General features: G+C 36.1%; 2 protein-coding genes across 3 annotated transcripts; both read right to left on the bottom strand.

Annotated features, from left to right (window-relative positions):
- Positions 1 to 4,728: 4,728 nt before the first annotated feature.
- Positions 4,729 to 7,692, bottom strand: LOC121987801 (NAC domain-containing protein 86-like). Its single transcript, XM_042541525.1, has 7 exons — positions 7,656 to 7,692; positions 7,369 to 7,558; positions 6,327 to 6,607; positions 6,001 to 6,261; positions 5,539 to 5,916; positions 5,397 to 5,454; positions 4,729 to 5,320 (listed from the first exon to the last, which is right to left on the bottom strand). Exons 2-7 carry the CDS (start codon positions 7,523 to 7,525, stop codon positions 4,857 to 4,859), a joined length of 1,599 nt encoding a protein of 532 aa, XP_042397459.1. The 5' UTR covers positions 7,526 to 7,558; positions 7,656 to 7,692; the 3' UTR covers positions 4,729 to 4,856.
- A 2,415-nt stretch (positions 7,693 to 10,107) lies between these two features.
- Positions 10,108 to 25,613, bottom strand: LOC121985660. Of its 2 annotated transcripts, none has more exons than XM_042539248.1 (6): positions 25,377 to 25,613; positions 15,305 to 15,397; positions 14,841 to 14,964; positions 14,193 to 14,472; positions 11,269 to 11,323; positions 10,108 to 10,480 (listed from the first exon to the last, which is right to left on the bottom strand). In XM_042539248.1, the coding sequence occupies exons 1-6, from the start codon at positions 25,497 to 25,499 to the stop codon at positions 10,406 to 10,408; spliced, it is 750 nt and encodes a 249-aa protein (XP_042395182.1). In that variant the 5' UTR covers positions 25,500 to 25,613; the 3' UTR covers positions 10,108 to 10,405. The 2 variants fall into 2 exon arrangements, with proteins under 2 accessions (XP_042395182.1, XP_042395183.1); XM_042539249.1 differs by lacking the exon at positions 25,377 to 25,613 and adding an exon at positions 18,451 to 21,390.
- Positions 25,614 to 26,652: the final 1,039 nt, after the last annotated feature.

Genomic DNA, 26,652 nt, shown 5'->3' with positions numbered 1-26,652 from the left:
TTTGATTTGATATATTATGCATCATGTAGTTCAATCTGAGTTCAAAATTATAACTTCTCAAAGTTTACCCAACATATATATTGTAGTAGCTACCGTTTTGTAGCTTCTACAAATGTGTGATAACTCAGTTGTAGCAGTTACAAAACTATAGCTGCTCAACTACATGTTCAACTTTAAAATGTTATAACTTTTAATTCGGGTTGAACCATGAAACACATAACACATCAATCAAAGTTCATTTAGATATCTTTGATTTGATATATTATGTGTCTTATGGTTCAATTTGAGTCAAAAGTTATGATCTCGTAAAGTTTATCTGGCATACAGATTGTAGCAGCTATGAAACCGTGGCTACTATAACTACAAGTTATAATTTTAAGAGACCATAACTTTTGATTCGGATTGAACCATAGGACACATAATATTACAAATTGAATATATCTGAACATGCTTTGATTTGATATATTATGTGTTTCATGATTTAAAATGAATCAAAAGTTATTATCTCTTAAAGTTGAACTTGTAGTTTTAATAGTTACGATTTCATAGCTGTTAAAACTGAGTTGTCACACAGTTGTAGTAACTATGATTTTATAACTGCTATAACGTGTATGCTGGATAAATTTTATCTTGAATTGAATCACAAGACGCACAATATATCAAATCGAAGATCCCTTAACAAACTTCGATTTGATATATTGTGAGTTTCATGATTCAACTCAAATCAAAAGTTATGAATTCTTATAGTTGAACTTGTAATTCTAGTAGCTACAATTTTGTAGTTAATATAACATGTATGTTGAGTAAACTTTGAGATGTTATAATTTTTTAACTTAGATTGAACTACAGGACATATAATATATCAAATCAAAGATCTCTAAACGAACTTCGAGATCTCTAAACTGTTGGTGTCGTTAGTACTAATAATCAAATTTTGGTTTTAATGTATGATAAAAGGTTAAAGTCAAATTATTTGTGATATAATGTATTTTCCTAGTGTGTAGGCTTTGATAGGTCTAAAGGACTTAATACTAAGCTGAAGTCCAGTTAGGTCAAGAGAACCTGATAACTGGTAGGAAGCTTAGATAGGTCAAGAGATGACTTGATATCTGATAGGAAATTCAGTTGGATCTGCAGGACCTAACAACTAGCTAAAATTCAGATGCGGTATATAGCAGGAAGACCTAGTGGGCCAAAAGATCAGACGTCAAGTAAGTCTGCATTTGGTAAGTTGAGGTAAGCAATTAGATGAGAGATCCAGTGAGGACGAGTCCTAATGCGACTGTATGCGCGGGTTCAACTTAGATCCATTTTGAAAATCTAAGTTGAGACCAAGGTTAGGTCCTGATTTTGATAAAAACAAGATATAATTCATAAATTCATTTTATTTTATTATGTACTAACTCAATTTTATAGAGAATTTTGTTATTTGAACTTACACACTTTTGTAGGAGCTAAATGCAAAAAATAAGCCTTGGATGAACAGTATTGGAGGCACCTCGGTAAATCACCTCGGATTGATGGAGGTGTCCAAGAGCAGATAAGCATCGAGGATAAAACTTCAACGCTGAAGGTACCTCAAGTTGATGGAGGTGCCTCAGGTTGGAGAGTTGGAGGCGCCCTCAGTCGAATAGAGGCACCTCTGAGTGGATAGAAGCCAAAGTTCACGAAGAGGATCAACTCGAATGGAGGTGCTCCGAAGGCATTGGAGGCGCCTCCAATACCTTTAAAAGGAGGCTTCGGTCAGTGAATTCTATCCAACTTTCTAACAAGCTCCTAAACTCTTTCTGTTGTGCCATCTTCTCACTTTTACTTTGCTATGACACTGCTATGTCCAACTATTGAGGTTAGAGCAGCACCAACCTCGAGCCACACTTTTCACACTTTACAAGTGTTGGTAACATTTTTTTTGTTAAATACTATAATTCTTGTATAAGAAAGTGTATATTGTGTGTTAGCAGTTACGATTTCGTAGTTGCTACAATATAATTTTTAAATTGTAAATTTTAAGAGACTATAACTTTTGACTCAGGTTGAACCACTAGGCGCACAATATATCAAATAAAAGCTCGTTCATGTAGGATCGTATAGAATATAAGAGGGGTGAATCATGTTTTTAAAAAACTTTTCTTTTTTAGTTTGAAAATTAATGTGTAGCGGAAAAAATAGAATAAGAAAAAGAAATAGAGGAATCAAAACACATTTAGTTTTACTTGGTCTGGAATCTTCGACGACTCCTACTCCAGAGCTCATGCCCCTTTAGGATGTATCCGATGGTCAATCCACTAAACAATCGGATCTCGGTTACAAAAGAAGAAAGTGTAACAATCTACGTATATCAAATTGAAACTCGTTCAGATATCTACAACTTATTATGAGGTAAAACCTATAACGAGCATGTTTCAAGTTCAAAAAATCTCGTTTAAATCCTTTTCGAAAGCTCCGAATAATCTTAGTTTTATTTTTTTCCCCCCATGTTGTAGTAGCTATGATACCACTATAATATGTGGAAAAAATAAAAGAGTGATAATAATGAGAATAAGTTGTTAATTTATATTGGAGGATATTTATGTCATTTTATAAGAGGGTGGGGCACCCTTTTGATAATAAATCAATGTAAGGTGCCTCTTTGACGATTTATTTAAAAAAGGGCGCCCTTTCAATTTTTGACAAAAATTATTTAATTTAAGTGTCTATATCATTAATCAACTGATAAAAAAATAAGTAATTCAATATTTAATCAAATTAATCCATTTAATATAAATTTTATTTGTTTGATTTTAATGATAAAGTTCAATTGAAGCGATTTTAATGATAAAATTATGATCTCACAAAGTTTAGCCAGCATACATATTATAGTAGTTATAGTTTTGTAGCTATTACAACTGTGTGGTGACTTTATCATAGCTCTTACAACTATAAGTTTAACTTTAAGATGTCATAACTTTTAATTTAGATTTAACCATAAAATACATAATATATCAAATCGAAGCTCGTTCAAATATCTTTGATTTGACATATTATGCCTCTTGTGATTCAATTTGAGTAAAAAATGATGGTCTCTCAAAGTTTATCCAGTATATACGACGTAGCAATTACGAAACTGTAGTTACTATAACTATAAGTTATATAACTTTGAGAGGTTATAACTTTTGATTTGGATTGAATCACGGGACACACAATATTACAAATCGAAGATCTATGAACGTGCTTTGATTTCATATATTTTGTGTCTCATAGTTCAACCTGAATCAAAAGTTATTATCTATTAAAGTTAAACTTATAGTTATAGTAGTGACAATTTCATAGTTGCTGTAACTGAGTTGCCACATAGTTGTAGTAGTTATAGTTTCGTAGCTGCTACAATGTATATGCTAGGTAAATTTTGACTCGGGTTGAATCACAGGTAGGGATGCAAATGAATCAAGCGTTTGTGAACAATCCTATGTTCGGCTTGGTAAGAATTTGTTTATGTTTGTTCAATATACACAAGATCAATTAAACAAATAAACTTGAACAACTCGTTAAACTAAACAAATAATCTTGAATACATATATGCTTAGCTCGTTAATGTTCGTGAACAATATTCATGAACCATATTCATTAATAAAACTCTTACTAATATGCTAAGTAAATAATAAAATAAAATTAAATTAAATAAACAAATAAGTTTGAATTATGAAACTCAATAATAAATCAAATAACTAAAAATTTCAAACAATCAAATAAGCTTAAATTGAGATCGAGTTTGATAACATATAAATGAACCAAGCTTGAGTTGAAAGCTCGATAACATATAAACATACCAAGCGTAATCCAAGTTTCGAATAAGCTCATGCTCATAAAAAATAAACCAAGTCAAGTTTAAACAATCATTTCAAAGGCTTAGTTCATTTTAAGCTTAGCTCGTCTTGACTCAGTTATCTTATCAAATAAGCTTGAACATCCCAAATCTTGGCTCGGCTTAACTCATTATAACCCTAATCATAAGACACAATATATCAAATCAAAAATCCTTGAATGAGTTTCAATTTGAAACTCGTTCAGATCTATGAACGAACTTCGATTCGATATATTGTATGTCTTATGGTTCATCCCGAGTTAAATGTTTGATTTGATAACCTCTCAAAATTTACAATTTAATATTTACATTGTAGCAACTACGAACCATAAGTGTTAACACACAATAAATCAAATTGAAGTTCATTTAGATATTTACAACTTGTTATGGGGTGAAACCCGTAACGACCAAGTTTCAAGTTCGTTCAGATATCTATAACTTGAACCACATGACACATAATATATTAAATTGAAGTTCGTTCAGAGATATCTACAACTTGTTATCAGGTGAAACACGTAATGGTTAAATTTCAATTTCAGAAAATATCATTTAAATTTTTTTGGAGACACTTTTCATCTGATAATAAATCAACATAGGATGAACCTTTTAAAAAAGGGATGCTCCTTTGATTTGGACCAAATCTATTTAATTTGATTGTCTATATCATTAATCAACTGACAAAAAAATAATTAATTCAATAATTAATCAAATTAATCCATTTTATATCAATTTTATTTATTTGGTTTTAATAATAAAATTCTATTGATTCAATTTATTAAAAAAATAATTTAATCTATTAGAATTTATTCAATTTTGAATTGCTTTCTCTTAAAAGTGAAAGCAAACCAGTTGATCAGAACTTTGTAAATTAAAGCTCATAATATTATCATACATAGGGCCAGTTCCCAAGTATAATTGTGAAGCAGTTGTATAATTTGTTTCTACATGATACAAATAAAACAATAATCACAGCTAATTAAAATCATGGTATCCAAGTTGCATTTAAAATCAATGGTCAATTCTCGCATGCACCAGCAGCAGCAGCAGCAGCAGTAGAGAGATTAAAGGCGAGCAGCGGCAAGTTCCCATGGAAAAACATTCTCCAAATGCCTCTCCCGCTGACGCAATCGAAGGACGACGAGGAGCAATTCCCCACAAGCTTCTCCCACACGAACGCCTTAAACTTGCTGAAAAATGAGGCTCTGCCTCCGTTGCCGCCGGATCTCGCCTCTCCCTGCTCCAACGTCGTCATCGCCGCCGCCTCTCGCGCTCTCTTATTCGTCGGATTCAAATGCAAGCTGACCTTCTTGGAAGGCTCCACCCGGTGGAAGAAAGTGTCGGACATGACCGCGTGTGACACGAACAGCCCCTGCTGGAACTCCACCTTCTCGTAGGCCTCGCCGCCGCCGACGAACCCAACGCCGAAGTCATCGTGACACTGTGAAAAGATCGGCTCTGCGCCCACGCAGCCACCCTCACCTGTCAAGCTTAGCTTGTGAGCAACGTAAGAAATAATTAAGCAGAGATTTGCATGGTAATTAAGTCATATATATACCTTGAACTTCCACCTCTCCGAACTGCAACGGTGCAAGTTTCTCATCTTCCACAAGTATCTGTGGAACAAGGAAACTATATAACCCTAAGTACATCAGGTGGTGTTGTTACACTTACACAATAAGCTTCTCGATCGATCGTACCTCTGTTGGATCGCAATGCAGCACTTCCTTCTCTTCCTGCAAACCCCCAACAATAATCTCAACCGTTTTTGTTGGCTCCCCGACAACACACTCAGTACTCGTTTGACAAAAGTACTGATCACGAGCAGCTTCATCATTCCCTTCCAGTAGAGACGTGAACTCGTCGAGATGAGAATAGTTAGTTCCGACCCAGATGTGATCGTCGTCAGTGTAGTTGGAGATGGACAAGATCTCTTCTAAGGCGTTATCGACATGGTTATTATTAAAGTTGTTATCGAAATGCAGTGAGACTTTTGAGTCGTTGAAGTCGAAGTGAGGGAAGTCCTCGGCCTCCAAAGCCGGCAAGGAGAGCCTGGTGCATTGCAATGAGGCATCCATCTGTTGAATATTGTGTTAAATTAATAATGTTAATCTTCTTTTTCTTCTTCTCCTTCTTGTTTGATATTAAGTCTGAAAGTCTACCTTCCATGGAGTAGTGTAAGAGAAGCATCTCGGAGTGGTGTGACCATTTTGAAAAGGAGAAGTTCCATGTATCATTACGTTCGACGAGCATGAACCATTTTGAAAATATTGATCCTCTTCGCTTCCTCTTGTATCCGCAGAGAGATCGATTGTTGTTGTTGTTGTTGCTGCTGCTGTTCGATGAGAAGAAGCACCATAATGCTCTACCATCTTAGGACCCGGCTCAGTCTTCTTGAACACGCGACACAGAGCGTATGCATCCTTAATTCACACAAAATTAATCAAAACTTCGATCGACACTAATTGATCATGATGAGCGTACGTACCTGTAAACCCGCAGCAGCATTCTCGCATTCCATATCATCAAGGCGGTACTCGTGCATGATCCAATCAGTGCGGGAGCCGTGTGGTGCTCGACCCCGATAGTAAACAAGGGTTTTCTTCATCCCGACCGCCCGTCGCTGCGAGTTCACCTTCCGGTCCTTTCCGGTGGCCTTCCAGTAGCCGGCCTGAGTGGCTCGGTTCGTCCTCGATCCGTTGGGGTATTTACGATCTCGCGGGCTAAAGAAGTACCACTCGAGATCTTTGCTCGGTAAAAATGACTTCTCTGATCAATTATGAGCATGAGAGACACTCTTAATTAGTACATTTGCATTATATGAATTGAAGAATATTAGGTCAAAATTAAGAATACATTTAGAGATATGGTATAGGTAAAGTAGTAAAAGAATGCATCATTCTATCTTTCTTTCTGTGGACCATGGCGAATCTTCCATCAAACCCTAGATATGCCAACATTTTGAAGAAGCTTTATGTACTTCCAAAGTATATTCTCTCTCTCTCTCGTATGCCCTATGTAGTGCATGCTAATTATGAGCTATATATGTAACTTTTTGACCTATAGATCGAATTGGCTTAAAGAACCAAATATATATATATATATATATATGAGACGAGGCCTTTAACTTTAGATAAAATATATATTCTAGTTTCAGGGTTACTTTTGGTACGTGATCTTTAATTAATTACTACTCAAATATTATCTCTTGTTTCAGATTAAAAACTACTCAAATTTCATCAAGTGCAGGTTTAAGATAGTAATATAATCCTAGCTATCGATCGTTAAACAATGCTTTATTTTTTAGGACAGATTTAATTATATATATATAATTTATTAAAGAATCTTCCATGCATGCTAATATATACGACAAGAATTGGAATCTCAGGCTGGCTCCATCCAGAAGTAATCCAGGAATCGAGATGAAGTGCGACATAAGAACAAGAAAAAACACCTTAATTCTCGTGTTAAATTTTAACACCAAATTAAACAATAATTAAGAAGGGTAAGAATAAGAATCATTCATCAACCTGGTAACTGCCATGGCTCGCATTTGTAGAGGTCGACCTCCGGAATGATCTCTAGCTCAATCCTTCGCCCGTTGATCTTCCTCTTCAAGTAGTACACGATGAGCTCCTCGTCGGTGGGGTGGAACCGGAAGCCGGGAGGCAAACTCATAGGCGCCATGAACTTCAATATTATTGCAATTAGAAGACAAACCTGAAACCACATTAATCATATGGTAATTAATTAAGATATAATAGACAAGAAACCAATAGCTAATAGAGTTTACATCAAGAGAGAAAGAAAGAAAGACCTTGGAGAAGAAGATGGTGGGTTGAGATGGGGGGAAATTGAGGAGAAGGGGGGAGGTGGGAAAGCCTTCTGTCCATGGCTTTTATAGAGGCTTTGGTGTGGATTCTCGTCGGCGTTCAAGAGAAGCTCTCGTTGGCTTTTGTGTGCCTTAATGGTTTTGCTTTTGTCTTTTACTTTGTCGATGGTGTGGCTTTGTCTTGTTCTTTTTTCTTCGGAGCCAGAGGCTTAGATTTTGGGGGGCCCTTGGATCGGATCGGATTGGATTTGGAAGAGGGAGATTAATTGGCTTCTTGTACTTTTGGATTAGATATAACTTTTCCTTTTTTTAATTACAAAGTATATATGGGGCCTGAGATAGAGATCAGACGGCTCTATGGCAAGATCAAAAGGTGGTGATGATGGCTTGGATTTCGAATACTATACCAAATTTTATATATATATATATATAATTTGTCTGATTAAACAGGTTCAGTTTAATTGTTGTTATTGACAAATATATTTCATTAAATTCGGAAATAGCTCGCCGACAAGCAGCAAAGAACTCGGGCAGGGGGGCTTTTAGCACGTGGCTTAAAGTGATAGGAGTAAGGAAGGGGTGGGGGTTGGCCAGCTGGCCCCACGTCCTTTTGATCTGCTATTGGGAAAAATTAAAAAACTTGTGGTCCCCACCGCCAGCTACTTTTCCTTTTGATCAATCCTTGCATCTTTGGGTGCCTTTCCCCTTTTTGGTTTATGCTTCTAGATTACATTGGAATTTTTTTTCAGTTCACACCGTATATATAGCTACTAATTCAAGAATGTCTAATAAATTTTTTTTATCAGCATCCGAATAAATTAAAACATACTCAGGATTATTCATCAGCATCGTATTTATATCTGTTAATTCGTCAAAACTGTCAAAACTGAAACTCAATCCTGAAACTAAAAAAAAAGTATCCTTAGTCTTCATGTTTGTAGATATTCAACTTTTATTTGATGAAGGCAACCTCCTAATCTTATCTGCATGTAGATACTTCGACCGAGACCACCCAACAAAGCTTTTCCACCAAATTAACGCATGCTCTATGAGAGCAACGAATTCTGACTCTTGACATCATCATTATGATAAAAGATGAATGTGTTCGTCCCTAACATTCCTGTCAATCTGTCTCAAGATTAACATGAAGAAAATAAATCACGGACGACTATTAACCTTTAGAATAATGATTAGTACATAAGGGGATTCAAACCTTAGACCTCATTATAACAATACCTCATGCGCTAACCACTAGATCCATCCGAGAGGACCTCTTGACACAATCATGGTCTTACCCCTGTGGCTTCATGCTTGTACTTTGGTGCTTATGGTTTTTTTATCTTGATGTTTTTTCATAAATTATTAAACACAATCGATGTTGGATATTTATTTAATTGACGGTTTAATAAACATACACTAGTGATAATGATCTTACATTTGTAATAAAATTAAAACGACAAATATGACCATCGAGGATAATTTTAAAATTCTCCTAATTTTTTTTCCTTTTTTTTTTAAATACCTATTGGGATTTATATCTTATCTAAACTTAAATACTTGTTTTACCCTTCTAAATTACTATAAATGAAAATCATAGCTAACAATGAAATTTAGGGATAAAGATCTAAACTTAAAGCAATCACATTATGTAAAGAGTATTTTATTCTATATCGAATGTTCCTTTTTTTTACTATAAAGTAGCCATGAGTAGTCAAACCAAGTTGCTGTGTTTGTCAACTTCAGATGATGTCTTGCAATTCGATACACTGTGCAAGTGCTTACCAGATAATAATTCTAAGGAGAACAAGTTCCGTTTTACTGAAAAAGGAAAAATAATTAGTCTCATAAATAACACACTTGACCATTCACCTTAACAAAGTTGATCTTGAGGGAGTATAAGATGAACAATTTGAGATGATAAATTATAACCATCTGGATGATCATTTGAATCTCAACAAATATTTAAGTATATCACGGTTGAGAAGATACTTGAGTCAAACAATAGGCAATAGAGTTGTAATTTGTGGTGGTATTGGGATCGATACTTGAGTGTCTTCTCGTGATGAATAGCTTTGGAAAGTGGCAAGCTTTATGTTCTTTAATTCACAAATCTGCCAATTAAATAAATATATGTATTGCTAAGCTCAAAATTGTTATTTCGAGAATTAAATATAAGAGCCAGGAATCAAATAACCGAAAGATCGAGCACACAAACTTTTGCTAGTCCAAAATAGATAACTTTGCCCTTAAAAAAATTGAAGAGAAACCATGTAGCTTTTAGGTCGTCTTCATATGGCTGGGGAGAATATTTTCTCAACCGACCATCAACTATGATTTTTTTTATATATATATAACAGATAGACGGCATTCCTCCTGATTCACTTAATAGGATATATCAAACCTCATCGACCACAAATGAGAATGGTTACATTGACTCTTCAGACAAAATGGGTCCTTTCATTTGAATATGAAAGTACACTTTACAATGCTCAACTACTTTTAAAAACTGAAAAGATTTCCCTTCTTTTCCTAATCAATGAAACAACAGAGCTGGACAAACAGCTCTAAAGCTACGACATAAATACTTTTATTATTCCATGATAATTCATCAAATGATGCCAACAGAATCGACGAATCACTTGGCCTACATTTGAACCATTGCACCCAGAATTACTAAATTGATGAATGATAAAACATGATGAACTGCCATAGTTATCGTGATCTCTGCCCTCACATTAGTTCATAGCTAATTTATCGCACAGTGTCTGGTATGCAGCAGTGCAGTGTTTGAATTTCTCCTCTGCTGCTATCTGTAAGTACATTAAATTAGCATGCAGTCAAAAACAACATTCCTCCTTGGTCCACGTAATTATAGTTAAGACATAGGCATAGCGAGATGTGGAACAGAATTAACTAGCAGTTTGGAATGATAATTTCAGACAAAGTCTATCATGTCCTAGTTTCCACTTGCCAAATGCAACCAAGTTTTCCATCCAACGCTATCTATATGTATATTTCATGCTTTAAACTCCCTGCAATTTTCCTCTGTGATTATCAGTACCTTTTTAAATATGAACCATGCAGATTAGGAGCTCAGGCCATGCTCTCAACTATGTTCCTACAATTATAAACAATGTCTTCCCTAACCCAACCTAAGATAAAATCTAATGGCTCTATCAATTTGGTTTGTATTGGGAGGCTATATCAATTGAGTTGATATGGCATAGAAGCACAGCCAAAATTTTGCACTATCTGAATCAAACAGGTTGACCAGATTAGTAAGAATGTGACAGAAATTCACTTCAGGTAGAAACATATGCTCGACTTAAGTAGTTCACCAATCACTTTTACACCTGAGATTACCCTCCACCACATATCATGCATGGGCCATCTGACATAATGCAAATCATAATGACGCAGGATAATGGAAGATGACATTTTGCAATGAAGCAAGAGGATTAACTAGGAGGCTAGATGCCTGCAACAGTCATATTTTACTTGGTACACTAATAAATTCCAAATCAAATTTAGAATAAACAATTATAAATTATTAATAGATGGGAAAACATATATAAAGAAAAGACCAATATAAGGCTACCTTTGATGAACCTTGGTGTCGATCTGGATGCCATTTTAGAGCACAACTTCTGTATCTGTTGAGAAATAGTGAAAGCATGAATCTTTGATGTCCCAGACTTTTCAGGTAAAAAGGAGAAACAATGATTTCTAATCAACGACAAATTTGAATAAGTAGGAGAATTAACCTCACAAGTCATGATCAACTACTTTTCCTTTCTTTTCTAGCCCATTGTTCTTGTTACATGGTGTAAAAAGCTAGATTTTTAATGTTCACTCTGCTGTTTGTGTAGCTAAATTGACTGAATGTTCAAGATAAGGTTATTAGTTTATGGTAACTATAGGCGATATTATGCAAACAGTGAAAGTATAAATAAAATAAAATAAAATCTTGAATTATAGAAAAAAATAGAAACTAATGTTTTAAGTAGAAATAAAACTAAATGCATGAGAAGTGATTTCATAAAAAGAAGAGAAAAGAGGAGTATGGATGAATGTGATATTATTGCAAGTAATTCTTTGACAAGCAAATATTGAAGAAATATCACACAAAGAATGGTTGGTTGGACGAGAGATGAGCGTTGGAATCTAGTGTGATTGCCATGTGTCTCCTATTCTAAAAGAGAAATTTTGTGGTAAGATCCATCATTCTTTATGCATCCCAGTGCTTGGCAATTAGAAAGCAGCTTGTACAAAAATTTATTAAAATTATAAGGTAAATGTGTGAGATTACTAGAAATGTTATTAGAAAAAATATTACTATGCAGGAGCAGTTGTTGTAATAGAAATCTGTAATGCTATTGCCCAGTCGAAAAATGTAAATGTCAGTTGCATTGGGTCAGTAAAATCAACTGATCGGAATTGGCAAAATAATTTGGTAAACAATATTAAATATATAGGATAAGATTTTAAAAAACTTAAAATTAGAAATATAATACTTCATAAGTGGTAACAGTGTTATATATGATCTACTTATTAATTGCTATTTAAAAATCCAACCGTTGAATTAATAGTACTGCTATAATTATTAAACTAAATAAAATCAACAGTACATTAAACTAAATGTACTATTAATAATTATATAAATTAGTTATTATAATATAGGTGTCTGTTCTTAGGGGTGTCAATTCGGATGAGTTAGATGGGTTCGGGTCAGGTTAAAGCAAGGATTTTACAACAAAAAAAAATCCCAACCCGTACCCGATCCGAACCTTACTCAGAAATCCTAAACCTGAACCCGGATAATCTGATTAAAAATAACTTTTTTTTTTGCTATTTTCCATGTAATTTTTTTACTTTTATCTCAATACTTCATTATTATACTAAGCTTGATATTGATATCCATAACAACATCTTAATTTTCAAAATAAAATTTAATTTAACCTAAAAAAATCCCACTAAACCCTAAATTCAGATCAACCTGGGTAAAACTGACCTGATCCTAACACAAATCGAAAATCCCTCAACCCGAACCCAACCTGGAAAACCCCCAACCCGAATCCGACTTGAAAAACCCCCAATCTAAATCCGATATTTTTTAGGTCGACTCGAACTCGAATCGGGTTGGCAGATCAGGTCAATTTTTGACACCCCTATCTGTTCTTGTCAAAAATCTAGGAATGGTGTTGGAACTTCAAATGGTCTTGCAATTTAATCATAATACAATTCATACTATAGCAATATAAAATGGGGGATGAATCAAGATTCTACTTTAATTAAAAGTACAATGAAATTAATATAGTAGCATATTGATGATTAATGAAAAGGTAATGAGCTCCCTCTTTGTATTACAGTAATTAAGTTATTAATTAATAACTGTTGCAACAACTGACGAAGTGATTAACTTATTTATTAATTACTCTAGCAGTTCATGAGGAGGACCCCACAAATGAACTCATCTATCAACCTCCTAAATCGAAGAGAAGTTTTCCTTATCCCTAACCTTCCACGTTCTTCCCTCTTCTTCCAAAGCTAGATTATCTGTTCCTAATGTTGAATGCAAATAAATGGCACTGAGGGCAATCTATGACTTCTCTCTCATATTCCAGCAGTTCCAATCTAGCAAAGTAACATTTCTCTAGCCAGTTTCTCCTCATTACAAATAGGTAAGAAATCAACCTATTTTGAAAATAAATAAATAAATCATTTATTCCCTCCCTTTTAGCACTCAATCCATTCAAATTTTTTAAAGACTAATTGCAATTTCGGATGTGAGAGGGGAAGATCAAGGCAGGCTAGCGCGACAAGCTCTGACAACGGATGGGTCATGTGCAAGGGGAGTTAAGCGAGTGAGGAAGATGAAGATTATGGCACAACTTTCCATTTACTCACTCTTTTCCTTCTTTTTCTTCCCTCACCAAAGTACACAAATTCTAGAATTCCGTCTCCCTCTTTTCTTCCCTTCCCTTCCCTTCCCTTTCCCTTCTCTTCCTTTGAATATACAAAGCATTAATTTCAACGCCTCGTTTGAAAAATGCTTGTTTGGCTGCACAAAAGGATGATACTCAGTTTGAGATAATGTCACCTACAAAGAATCGTTGGCAAATCCAAAGACAAATATAGATATAGTGATAGTAGATGATGCATGCTGAGAACATGAGGGATAACTATACTTGTGATAGCATAGATCCAAAGAATGGTGCAGACAACATAAGATGGTCAAATACATGTTCCAGGTTTCAATAGGTTGCACAAGTCCAAAGATAATGCGAGTATGAAAAGTACGATTGCAAGGCAGAAGCAGTGTGAACAGGAAAGGAAGGTGGGCGGGCTGGAGGTCAAACAAGTATCTTTATATTTTTAAAAATATGTCTTGACCAACAAATTTTTTTTAGTTTGCAAAATTATATTTATGTTCACATGCAAAGATGTGAGGCAAAAACCAACTATTCTTGAAATATGGGAAAACTGTAACAAAATTAGATTGTCAGAAGCAGTGAAACTTACGCAGTTTTAACTTCTTCCAACTTTAGAGGGCCAGTTGCTTTTAATCCAAGAGCCAACCTTTCACCCGCAAAACTTTGTTGGTAAGAAGCATCAATTTCATCTTCTGTTTCATATGTCCAATTCCTAGAGCTTTTATGAGAATCATCACCAGAATAACTCCACTGAAAATTTTCAGATCTATAAAATGACCGATAAGAGAACCGCGCCCTTCCAAATGAAGAACGAAATATAGTTTCCACATCATCATCGTCACTTGAACAAAAATCAAATGTTCCATTCCCTGTAAATTTACATTATATCAGTTATAAATCACTGGCATTTAAATAATAAAGCACAAGATGGACAAGCAATTATTACATGTTCTCCTTTATAGTAATAATTCAACTCATATAACTGAAGTCTACTCTAAAACCTATTCCTATTGCTATACTTTTGAAGCTCATGATCATAAGAAAAGACATGATAAAAGCTATATTCCAATACCACTTTGACGTCATGTGTGAATCAAGGTAATGGATTCAGTAATTTAACATGTCAGTATAAATCATAATAATGATTGATTCTTCACTGAAATAAAAAATATATATATGGTAATGTAACTCAGATCCACATTAAAGATTGTGAAAGATGGCACATGAGCATCCTTACTCTTATTCCTATAAGATCCCTGATGAGGTTCACGAAAGCCATTCTTCCTTGCTTCTGTGGCCCAGAAGTGTTTTCTAAACCAGGGTGTTTCATGAAATGAGTCCTCATCCTCAGCTCTCCACTTCTAGAATCTCAAGGCAAGTAGAAATGAAAAAAAAAAGAATATTACAAAATGAAACGAGGTCCTCTTAAAGAGTTAAGTAAAAATCATGCACAAAGAGTAGCGGAGGTTAGGAGGAAATATGCTTACTGATTGAAGGAAATTACAGTCAGAATCAGTAAGTAATTCAATCCTCCTAACTTCTTAAGACATATGGTTAACATAAGTATCTCCGAAGATATACTAAAAACACCAAGAGTAGCACCCAACTCCTCGAAGCATTCTCATGTCACTCTGATACCTTCCATTATATAATACACCAACATGATTGAGCAAGCAGAAAACTGCAAATAGTGAAATTTACCTGAATGAGGTACTCAGCGTATTCTGAGAGATTGGAGACTACTTTCCTTTTAGATTCCATATATCTCTTCTGATTTGCATAATAATCAAATCGCTGAACATGTAACTCAGTTAGAAACCAAGATGGCCAGAACAATATAGCCCATAAAAATAAGAATATAAAAAATTCTCAGAAAACAACAGCAATGAGCTTTTGCAGTCAAAAGTTTCTATTTCAAACTTTTGCATAAGAGTATGGAACCCACACATATGCAAAAGAAATCATAATGCCCTTTTACCATGATAAATCAAATAATGAATAAAATATAGGCCTGAACTTCTTGTGCCAATTTTATTCTGCTCTAACTTTGGAGTATAAGCAATATGAGTTTGGACCTGAAGGGCCTCTTTAACACTCAAACTAGAGAAAAACAAACAATATCATCTTTGATGGCTCCTTCATTTCTAAAATAGAATATGCAGGGGCAGGCTTGATTTTGTTGAATGTACAAGACTCAGTCATGCCAGCAGAATGGAATGTCAAAATGTAGAAGTGTCTACCGAATGTTAGGCATTTCTAAGTAGGTGTCCCCAAGAACTATCAGAAATTTGAATCTATTCAGCATCTGCATTTGAATGATATTAAGAAGAAACAAAACCACCAATGCCAACACTTATCTAAAACCATTATCCAATCCTAAATAGTTGGACCAACACAACTTGATGCATTTCTGTTCGCACAGCATGCAGCGGCTACAACGACTACAAAGGTGGTGACTTAGTGTATGAAGGTCTTGGTGACAGTGTAAGGCAACGAGTAGGCAGAAGACCTTAGTGGTGATGTTAATTCAGTAGTTCTGATGCAGCCGATACTATCGACTCCGTTGATTCACGCACGAATACCAAAATTGATACTTCTAATCCTTATTAATTTGAAGAAAGAATACCCGGAAGAAGGAAAAACTCGTCATTCCTCAAAGGAGACGACGACTAAAAATAGTATTAAACCAAACTGTCTTGAAACATGAAACAAGACCCTTCAATAGACCGAATACCCTAATTTTAAGATAACAATTCCAAAATTAACCAAAAAATCAAAAATATGAAAATTACTATAAATAGTAAAAAAAATGTTTGGATGCTCCAAAACGGGTCTAATCAATGGAATTTGGACCCGAAACATGGTGATTACGGGTACCCCGGTAATAAACGTATATCTTCGCATTTTGCAAGCATGACCACCGACAAAATCTGATTTCGAGTCCCGAGTCAAAAGTTATGACCTTCGGAAGATTGCCCTGTCAAACCCGTATCATTCTCCTCGGGATGGAAAAAATTCACTCTCAAATTGTCAGCTACTCCATCTTCAAAAGAATCGCCATTGAAGAGAATCAAATGCTTCCCATTAAAAACATCGATCATGTGAATATGACTAGGCAGCCTCAAGCAATACGCATTAGGATTTATTTTCTCAATAATCTCGACCGGCCCAATCTTCTTGGCTAATAGTTTGTTATAATCCCTAATGGCAAAACAATCCTTCGTTAAAACTGCCCACACTAAGTCCCTAATATCAAACTCCAAGTGTCGTCGCCTTTGGTCTGCTCTTTCTTTGTACTTCAAATTAGAGATGGATAAATGATCTTGTACCGTTTTATGGATCTCCTGCAAACAATTCATGAAGTCAATTGCGCTACTACGTACTAGAGTTGTGCTAGGCAATGTCAACAAATCCAGTGGACGACGAGGCTGAGCTGAATAAACCACCTAGAATGGACTGAAACAGTACTTCTATTGACGGCGTGGTTGTGAGCAAATTCCGCCTGACACAGCTTCTGATCCCAACTCTTCACATGGTCTACTACTGTGCAGCGCGGTTAGTTTTTGAGTGACCTATTCACAACATCCGTCTGCCCATCTGTTTGAGGATGATATGCACTACTAAAATTCAACTGTATATTAACCATCTTCCACAAGCTACGTTAAAAATGGCTACGGAACCGATGTCCCAACCCGAAACAATAACAATGGATGTTGACAATCCATGAAGATTGTAGATATTCCGAAAGAAAAGTTGTGCCACCATAGCAGCATCTGTAGTGTTATTGCAAGGAAGAAAATGAACCATCTTAGAAAATCTATCAATGACAACAAAGATGGAATCATTACCTCACTGGGACCACGGCAAGCCGAGCAAAAAATCCATGACAATATCAAACCAAGGACGAGAAGGGATCGACAAAGGCATGTATAAACCCGCATTAGTGGCTGCCTCCTTAGAGACTTGACAAATTTTACACCTCTACACATATTTCTCTACTTCTCGTCACAATGTAAGCCAAAAGTAGGAAGTTTGAACCAATGTTATCAAAATCGCGAGTTGACTCGTAAACTCATACAAATCACGAGTTTACTTATGAAAATCGATTGAAATCGTGATAAAATCATGTATTAAAGTAAAATCGGATCAAAATCGTAAAATCACATTTAAACTTGTAAAAACATGATTTTTGAAATAATTTTATCAATTTTGTGTCGTTAATAAAAGAGAACCATTTTGGACAAAACGATATCGTTTTGGGACGATTTTAGATTTGCACTTGTCTATGAATGATTTATATTAATTTGTTATGTTGTGCTTTATTTATCTTTGGACTTAAGATTTAGACTTGAATTTATGTTTATGTTATGTTATGTTTTCATGGCAAGTATTTGGTTGTTTAAAAGTTTAACATTATGAGTAGTTTATGATTATCTGAATTAAAATGTTCTATATGTAGATTTATGTTATAATTTGGATTAAAATATTTAATGATCAATTAAAAAGAATATATCAAGTTTCTTTTAAAATTGATTTAAAGTATGATGTAAAATCTTACGATTTTACGATCCGATTTTATGACTGCTCTAACGATTATACCTAAACTCTCGATTTTGACAACACCGGTTTGAACCAAATGCAGCATTCACTCCCGACCAACATGACCCTCACCATGCAATTCCTTAATTATCTGTAAGCAACGACTACAATTTGGAATGCATAACTGATTATCTTTAAACAGAAATCCCTCATGTAGAAAAAAATTAATCCTCTTTCCCGCTCGTACATCATGCAGTATTACTGAAAAATAAGGATCGGAATTAAGCAAATCACAAAAAGAATCATACCCTGCTACCTCGACCCACATAGTAACTATAAAGTTGCTCCTGCGACTTAAAGCATCTGCCACTCTATTAACAACCCTTGCTTTATATTTAACCACATAGGTGAACTATTCCAAATAAGCAACCCATCTCGCATAGCGGAGTGACACCTTGTCTTGCTGGTGTAGGTGTCTTAATTAATCATGATCTGTATAAAACACAAATTCTATGTGAAACAAATAGTGACACCAATACCTCATGTCTTGCGCAACGACATAGAATTCCACATCATAAGTATTGTAATTAAGTTTTACTCCATAAAGTTTTTCACTGAAAAATGTCATGAGTCTACTGTTCTGACTGAGTTATGCGCCAATACCAATTTTAGAAGCATATGTGTGCAACTCAAATGGTGGTGAAAAATCTGGAAGGACTAAGATCGGTGTCGTTGTGAGTTGTTCTTTAATCAATCGAAAAGCTGACTCTGCATCATCAGTCTACTCAATTCTGCAACCCTTCAAACAATTTGTCTTGCTTTTGTTAAGGTCATCGGTGTAAGTCAATCTCAAATAGCTTGTATCTTAGTTTTGTCAACTTTCAAACCTGCTCCTGAAATCACATACCCTAAAAACAGCATCTTGGAAGACAAACACACTTTCATAACAACATAAAATTTTTCCATGCGCAACACATTAAAAACCTCTCATGTGCTGTAGATGTTCTTCTGAAGTCGCACTATATATAAGGATATTATCAAAATACACCACAACAAACCTACCAATAAATGACCGCAACAATTGATTCATCACACGCATAAACGTACTAGGGGCATTGGATACACAAGTCACTCATACAACCCCTCCCTAGTTTTAAAAGTTGTTTTCCATTTATCCCCTAGCCTAATGCGAATTCGATAATACCCACGCTTCAAGTCCAACTTGGTGAACACAGTTGCTCCACTAATCTGCTCAAGTCATCCAAAGAGGGAATCGGAAAGCACTGACAGTGATTTGATTGATGGCCCTACTATCCACGCACATATGCCAAGATCCATCTTTCTTTGGTACAAAAAGGGTAAGTACAACATAAGGACTCATACTTTCCCTTATATGACCTTTAATCAACAAATCTTCAACCTGTAGTCATAATTCTTCATGCTCACGCATACTCATCCAGTAGTGCGATCTGTGCGGTAGAGATGCCCTTGACTCCAAATCAATATGATGCTGAATACTCATTGAGGAGGTAACTCATCAGGTAGCTCTTTAGGAAAGATATCACCAAATTCTGAAATTAATGGAGCCACTAAATCTGGGATAGTGCTAGGTTCAGATACTTCCTTGCCCATCAACATAAACCCCATTTTTGAATTCTGCAACTTCTCATTCAACTGAGCCATGGAAAATAAAATTGACACTTCACCTGTAGGCCTCATTTGCTCCACCGCTGGTCGGCCAAGTAGTAGCTAAAATTTTAGCTACCTCAAACACAAAACTATAAGTATGAGTTCGTCCATCATCAACAGGTGACAAGCATCCATCGCTACCACGTCACACCAAATAGTATCTTTATATTTTAAACCAATAGAAAAAGAAACAAGAGCCGTTCTTGACACCGATACCAAATAGTGACACCAATACCTCACATCTTGCACAACGACATAGAATTCCATATCATAAGTATTGTAATTGAGTTTTACTCCATAAAGTTTTTCACTGAAAATGCCACGAATCTACTTCTCTGACTGAGTACTGTGCCAATACCAATTTTGGAAGCATCTGTGCACAACTCAAATGGTGGTGAAAAATCTGGAAGGACTAAGATCGGTGCCGCTGTGAGTCGTTCTTCAAGCAATCGAAAAGTTGACTCTGCATCATCAGTCTACTCAATTCTGTAACCCTTCAAACAATTTGTCTTGCTTCTGTTAAAGTCATTGGTGTAAGTCAATTCTAGACTACTTGTATCTTAGCTTTGTCAACTTCCAAACTTGCTCTAGAAATCACATACCCTAAAAAACAGCACCTTGGAAGTCATAAACACACTTTCATAATCGCATAAAATTTTTCCATGCGCAACATGTTAAAAACCTCTCATGTGTTGTAGATGTTCTTCTGAAGTTGCACTATCTATCAGGATATTATCAAAATACACCACCACAAACCTACCAATAAATGACCACAACAATTGATTCATCACACGCATAAAGGTACTAAGGGCATTGGATACACACATCACTCATACAACCCCTCCTTAATTTTAAAAGTTGTTTTCCATTCATCCCCTGGCATAATGCGAATTTGATAATACCCACTCTTCAAGTCCAACTTGGCGAACACAGTTGCTCCACTAATCTGATCAAGTAAATCACCCAAAGAGGGAATCAGAAAGCACTGACAGTGATTTTCTTGATGGCCCTGCTATCCACGCACATATGCCAAGATCCATCTTTCTTTGGTACAAAAAGGGTAGGTACAATATAAGGACTCATACATTCCCTTATATGACATTTAACCAGCAAATCTTCAACATGTAGTCACAATCCTTCATGCTCACGCAGACTCATCCGGTAATGCAATCTGTGCGGTAGACATGCCCCTGGCTCTAAATCAATATGTTGAATATCTCGTTGAGAAGGTAACTCATACCTCTTTAGGAAAGATATTGCCAAATTATGAAATTAATGGAGCCACTAAATCTGGGATAGTGCTAGGTTCAAATACTTCCTTGCCCATCAACATAAACCCCCTTTTTGAATTCTGCAACTCCTCATTCAGCTGAGCCATGGACAATAAAATCAACACTTCACCTGTAGGCCTCGTTTGCTCCACCGCTGGTCGGCCAAGTAGTAGCAAAATTTTAGCTCCCTTAAACACAAAACTATAAGTATGAGTTCGTCCATCATCATCAACAGGTGACAAGCATCCATCGCTACCACATCACACCAAATAGTATCTTTATATTTTCAACCAATAGAAAAAGAACCTACTTGACACTGATACCTTCCCCCCCTCCCCCCTCGAGCCATGCTAATTTGTCCAGTTTGGGATGATTTTCTATTTGAATATTTAACTTTTGAATGTTCAGTAGATATGATATTTTCACAACTCCCAGCATCAATCACAAAACGACATACTTTGCCCAGACCAATGCATGTCGATTGAAAAATATTACTTCGCAAACGGTTATCGTCTACCGATTTCGACGTCAAATGTCGAACCAACAAAGTTGTTCCAACATCTCCTTCCAACAACACTTTGTCAGCAGCCTCCTCATCATACTCAAGGTCTCTAGAGAATTCTGCTATGTCATCTTCACAATCTTCATTCTCCACAAATAGTGTTTTCTTTGCTATAGCCTTCTTACAATCCGATTGTCTATGCCTAATCTCTCTATAATTAAAGCACTTTATTCCACCGCCACTACTGCCGCTTCCTCTATTAATTTGTTTGGCACCCCTGTTACCAAAAATCAAATCCTCTGTCCCACTTTTCTAATCGGGCCACGGCCGGAGGCTGCCGACAACAAGCTGAGGTGACGAGTAGGACACGGGTACAAGGGATTTTGGGAACAAAGGATCCGATCTCCTGTTACCAACCCCAGCACTCACGCTACTAGTAGGAAAAATTATACTATTTCGTCGTGCATGATTTTCTACCACTAAGGCCCTTTGGTGTAGATTAACCATGTCTTGAATCTAATATCTCAACCCCACCATGTATAGTGCTACCAACTAATCTTCCGTCTCATGTATTTCATTCTTCGCAATTAGTTGAAAAAATTCAAAAGTATATATTCATCCACTGACTGGTACCTTGCTTCAGATTTTGCAATCTTAGATATATTAGTCGCTGGAAGTTGTATGGCAAAAAGGTTTCCCGCATAAGCTTCATCTTTTCCCAATTGGTAACTTTTGCCTTACCCAACTTGTTTCACGTTAATTTCAGTCGCTCTCCCGCACAATCTAGTCGCAACCAAAGGCACCCACTTGTCTTCAGATACTTCTTTAAAATCTAGGATTTCCTCTACAAAGGTTAGCCAATACAAGAACTCCTCAGGTTATAGGTTGCCATAAAACTCAGGAATTTCCTTTCTCATACCTAACTCCCGATGCCGACAATCTTCCTCTACTATTGTCTGACGTCGCCTGTGGGAAGCCTCCTCTTCATAGGCCGCCTCCTACCCATTTCCACATCTGAGTTCGGTTGAGGACGATGATGGGTCAGATTTCTTCTAATTTGGTTCTCGAGCAAAGCCTCCATCCTATCAGCAAGTCGTTCCATGACCCCTTCGACCCCCCCCCCCCAACTCGTTCATCCATCGTCTCTTGAAACCGTTGTTCCTGATCATGTTCATACATGTTGTGTATGTTGTCAACGCGTTGTTGTCTTCTCGGAGGCATGATCTCGCAGGATCACTTCGGTTCTCTTCTTGGAGGCATGATCTCGCAGGATCACTTCGGTTCTGATATCAACTGACACAGCGAATACTATCAACTCCATTGATTCGCGCAGAAATACCAGAATTGATACTTCTAATCTCTATTGATTCGAAGAAAGAATAACAGGAAGAAGGGAAAACCCGTTGTTCCACGAAGAAGATAGTGGCTAAAAATAGTATTAAACTAAAATTGTCTTGAAACATGAAATAGGACCCTTAAATAGACCTAATACCCTAATTGTAAGACGACAACAACAACCACCAAGCCTTATTCCACTAGGTGGGGTCGGCTATATGAATACCCTATCTCCAACTATATTATCATTTCTACTTAAATAAATTTTATCTTATTTTTTGTTGTTCACAAGTCTTTTTTAGTCTTCCTCTTTCGCATTTGATATGCATGTTTGTCATAGTTTCACATCGCCTGATTGAAGTATTTATTGGTCGTCTAATTACATGCCTGTATCATCTTAAACATGTCTCTCGGAGTTTCCCTCAATAGATACAACTTCGACTTTCTCTATAATGCTCTCATTTCTTATTCTGTCCATTCTTGTACGTCCACACATTCACCTTAACATCCTTATCTCTGCAACTCTCATCTTCTGCTCATGTACTCGAGTTATAGCCCAATATTCAGTTCCATATAACATAGCAGGTCTAACTGCGTTTAACCCAACATTCAACTCCATATACCCTAATTGTAAGACAACAATACTAAAATTAACCAAAAAATCAGACACACAAAAATTACTATAAATAGTAAAAAAAATATGTCCAGATGCTCCAAAATGGGTCTAAACGGTGAAATTTAGAATCGAAACTTGGCGGTTACAATACCCAGTAATAAACGTAGATCTTTGAATTCTACATGCGTGACCACCAACAAAACTTGATTCCAAGTCCCGAGTCAAAAGTTATGCCCTTCGGAAGATTGCTATGTCAAACCCGCATCAAGTTCACAAAAAGGGAGTAAAAGAGGATGATTTCATTCATCATCTCCATGAAAACAATTTTCATCCCTCCCCTTACCCTTCTCTCCTTCCTTGTCTTCCCTTCCAGTTTCCTCCACCAAAGTAAACTGACTTTAGGGAGTAGTCAAACATATTCTGCAATACAAGATAAGCATCATGTAAGATAGTACAAGGTAACAGAGAAAAATAACCCATCTTGCTTGAGATATTCAAGACCCATTACAAGAGTCCTTGGGAACTCAATTGCATGCATACTATCTCTATACTTCTAGCCCTTGAAGTTGCCAAGGTCATTTATCAGTCGAATTGAATTATTTGGAATGAATCATATACCTAGTGGTCAAGGAAAAATAATGATCGAGTCATCAGCAAGATTACCTAGAGATTTGAATTATGGCACAAGGTCCTTTTTTTCAATTAGGTGGGTAACATATCTTAGAAATCAGTGTTCTCACTTACCTTAATTTCATATCAGCTATGTGTCTTTCCCATACTGTCTTGGTTCATACATAAAATGCCATATATAAAATGGACCTGATTTAGAAGGAATTTCTTTTGGCAGTGTGTCTGCTTATCCATTTTAAACTTAGGCTGTACCTCTTTCAAAGTGGTGGTCTTTCTTGAGCTATGTTTTTCTCCTAGGGCATGTTGTTAAAGACTCCTATCTCCAAATGGCAATTGATCACTTATGGAGAAAGATCAACTGTTATAAAAGAAAGGGGAAAAAAGGAAAGATAAGAACTCACATTAAGGAAAGAGAGGAAACAGGAAAAATGTTTGGACCCTTCAGAAAAATTCTCACTATTCATGATAGGTTTGACATGGTTGGACTTGAACCCTTCAGAAACCTAGTTAATGGATTTCCAGCACCTGTGCATAGGCTTGGCCAAGCTCCCTGTCTGGAAAACCAGCAACGAGAAAATATTTCAGGGCCAGTAAAATGTGCCTAAGGACATCATGTTTTTTTAGGTTCTCTTTCCTGTTGTCTACTCCTGTAGTGTCGCCTCTGCATGGATGAAGGTATCAAAAGATGCTTCAACGAATTCACCAACTTTTACTACACCACCGAAGGATTGAAGCTGCTCCTCATCTTCTTAAACTATTCATTTGCCTACTCGCTGCTTTTGTTCTACATGCTTCTCATTTGATGTACTGCTGCATAATTTTAGTGGGCCTTGGACTGTATGTTTCGATCTTCCGAGTTCAATTTCCAGTGAATTATGTTCGCCCTTAACTCGTTTTTTTTTTTCAAATAAAAAAACAAAAAAAATTGATGTTTCAACCCTTAACCCTATAATATGTTATTCCGCAAACGGTAGAAGACTGATCGAACAAAATCCTCAATTTCAACAAAAAATAACTAATTTGAACTCATTCGTGTTTCTTCGAAGCGATATGGAAAACTCATCTACTCAAACATTTGAAGGACAATGAAATCCCTATCCAACAAGGGGAAAAAAGAGTACGAGAATTGCAAAAATAACGATAATGATATATAAAAACTACAAGGAAATAAGGACATCGACCGAAACTCACAGAGTGCCCGTAGTTCCTCCACTTCCGCTCCAAGACGGGGGTTGAATGGAAAAACGAGACGGAGTTCGGAGAGAAAGGAGAGGGGCGGTGGCCGGCGAGGACGGCTCGAGCAACGGAGTTCATGATCGAAGAGACGGGGCGGCGGCAGATGCGGCGGGACGGAACCCTTTCTCATCCTCTCGTCGCACCGCGGCGATTGCTACGAACCATTTTGATAGCGGTTCGAATTGGGCTCATAATCGCATCATTTCCGGTTCGAATGACCAAAAGAAGGGAAATTTTCATTTGCCCCCTATGCGTTTTCTCATTATGCCCCTATAATTACCAACTTATTATATTTTAGCCTATATTTATAAAAATAAAAATAAAAATAAAATAAACTCCGACCTTAACGTCGTATCCTCTACCTTCCTCACATGCATGCCATGTGCCTAGGACAGAGGCTAATTTTTAAAATATTCTTAAGATTCAAACTTTTTTTAGAAATATTTTTATTGATGTACAAATATTTATATTTTATTATTAATAGCAAAATACAAATACTATTGGTGCTTTAATATTATCATCTTTTAAAGATGCCTAAATTAAAAATATTAAAATAATTTTATTTTTCATTTTGGAGAACAATTTTATTTAAATGAATTTGTTGAGTTAAAAAATATTAATAATTTTGACAAGTAGAGAATTAATAATTTTAGTTAAAATTGCTATAATAATAATAAAATAAGAATATTTTTGGGATAAAAAAGGAATGAAGTGTTATTTTGATATTTCTAAAATTAAAATTTTCTTTTTGATGTTAATAAAATAAGGCATCCTTTTAATTTTTACCTTTAAAATTTTAAAAGTATGTTTTAAAAAAAAATATAAGAGGCATTTTGTTAATTTTTATCGAAGTTATAATTTTATATGATAAGTCATAAATCAAATACAAAATACAAATATGTAACTATCAAATTTGATAATTCTATCAGATTCCGCGCGGTTCCATTTCGCTCAGGACACAACGAATAGCCGGCGGAGGCGCGGGAAGACTTAACGAACCCTGTCGGCTTCGTCTCTCGCCTCCATTTGTCGCCTTCCCCCTTCTTCATCTTCTCCCTCTCTGGCTTCCTCTCCATCATCTCCTCCACCCAACTCCATCCATCCGCAAATCCTGCAGCAGCACAGAGCTATACGCCATGGCTTCCCTCGGCGAGCTCCTCGCGGAGGACGGCTTCACGAGGAAGGCGAGCTCGAGGAAGGCGAAGGCAGCAGCTCCTCGAGCTGTGAGCAT

This window comes from Zingiber officinale, chromosome 5B (genome assembly GCF_018446385.1).
Source record: "Zingiber officinale cultivar Zhangliang chromosome 5B, Zo_v1.1, whole genome shotgun sequence".
Lineage (NCBI taxonomy): Eukaryota > Viridiplantae > Streptophyta > Magnoliopsida > Zingiberales > Zingiberaceae > Zingiber > Zingiber officinale.
The sequence above is the reverse complement of the archived record's forward strand: the minus strand, read 5'-3'. Positions and strand labels throughout refer to the sequence as shown.

What these genes read in the sequence shown, in the direction of transcription:
- LOC121985660 (XM_042539248.1), bottom strand. Translation starts at nt 25,499, where the DNA reads ATGAACTCCGTTGCTCGAGCCGTCCTCGCCGGCCACCGCCCCTCTCCT. An exon ending in GGAGGAACTACGGGCACTCT is followed by an intron (nt 15,398 to 25,376) that starts GTGAGTTTCGGT and finishes TTACATGTTCAG; the next exon opens with CGATTTGATTATTATGCAAA. An exon ending in ACGCTGAGTACCTCATTCAG is followed by an intron (nt 14,965 to 15,304) that starts GTAAATTTCACT and finishes TTGAGATTCTAG; the next exon opens with AAGTGGAGAGCTGAGGATGA.
- LOC121987801 (XM_042541525.1), bottom strand. Translation starts at nt 7,525, where the DNA reads ATGGCGCCTATGAGTTTGCCTCCCGGCTTCCGGTTCCACCCCACCGAC. An exon ending in ATGCTGCTGCGGGTTTACAG is followed by an intron (nt 6,262 to 6,326) that starts GTACGTACGCTC and finishes GTGTGAATTAAG; the next exon opens with GATGCATACGCTCTGTGTCG. An exon ending in CTTACACTACTCCATGGAAG is followed by an intron (nt 5,917 to 6,000) that starts GTAGACTTTCAG and finishes AATATTCAACAG; the next exon opens with ATGGATGCCTCATTGCAATG.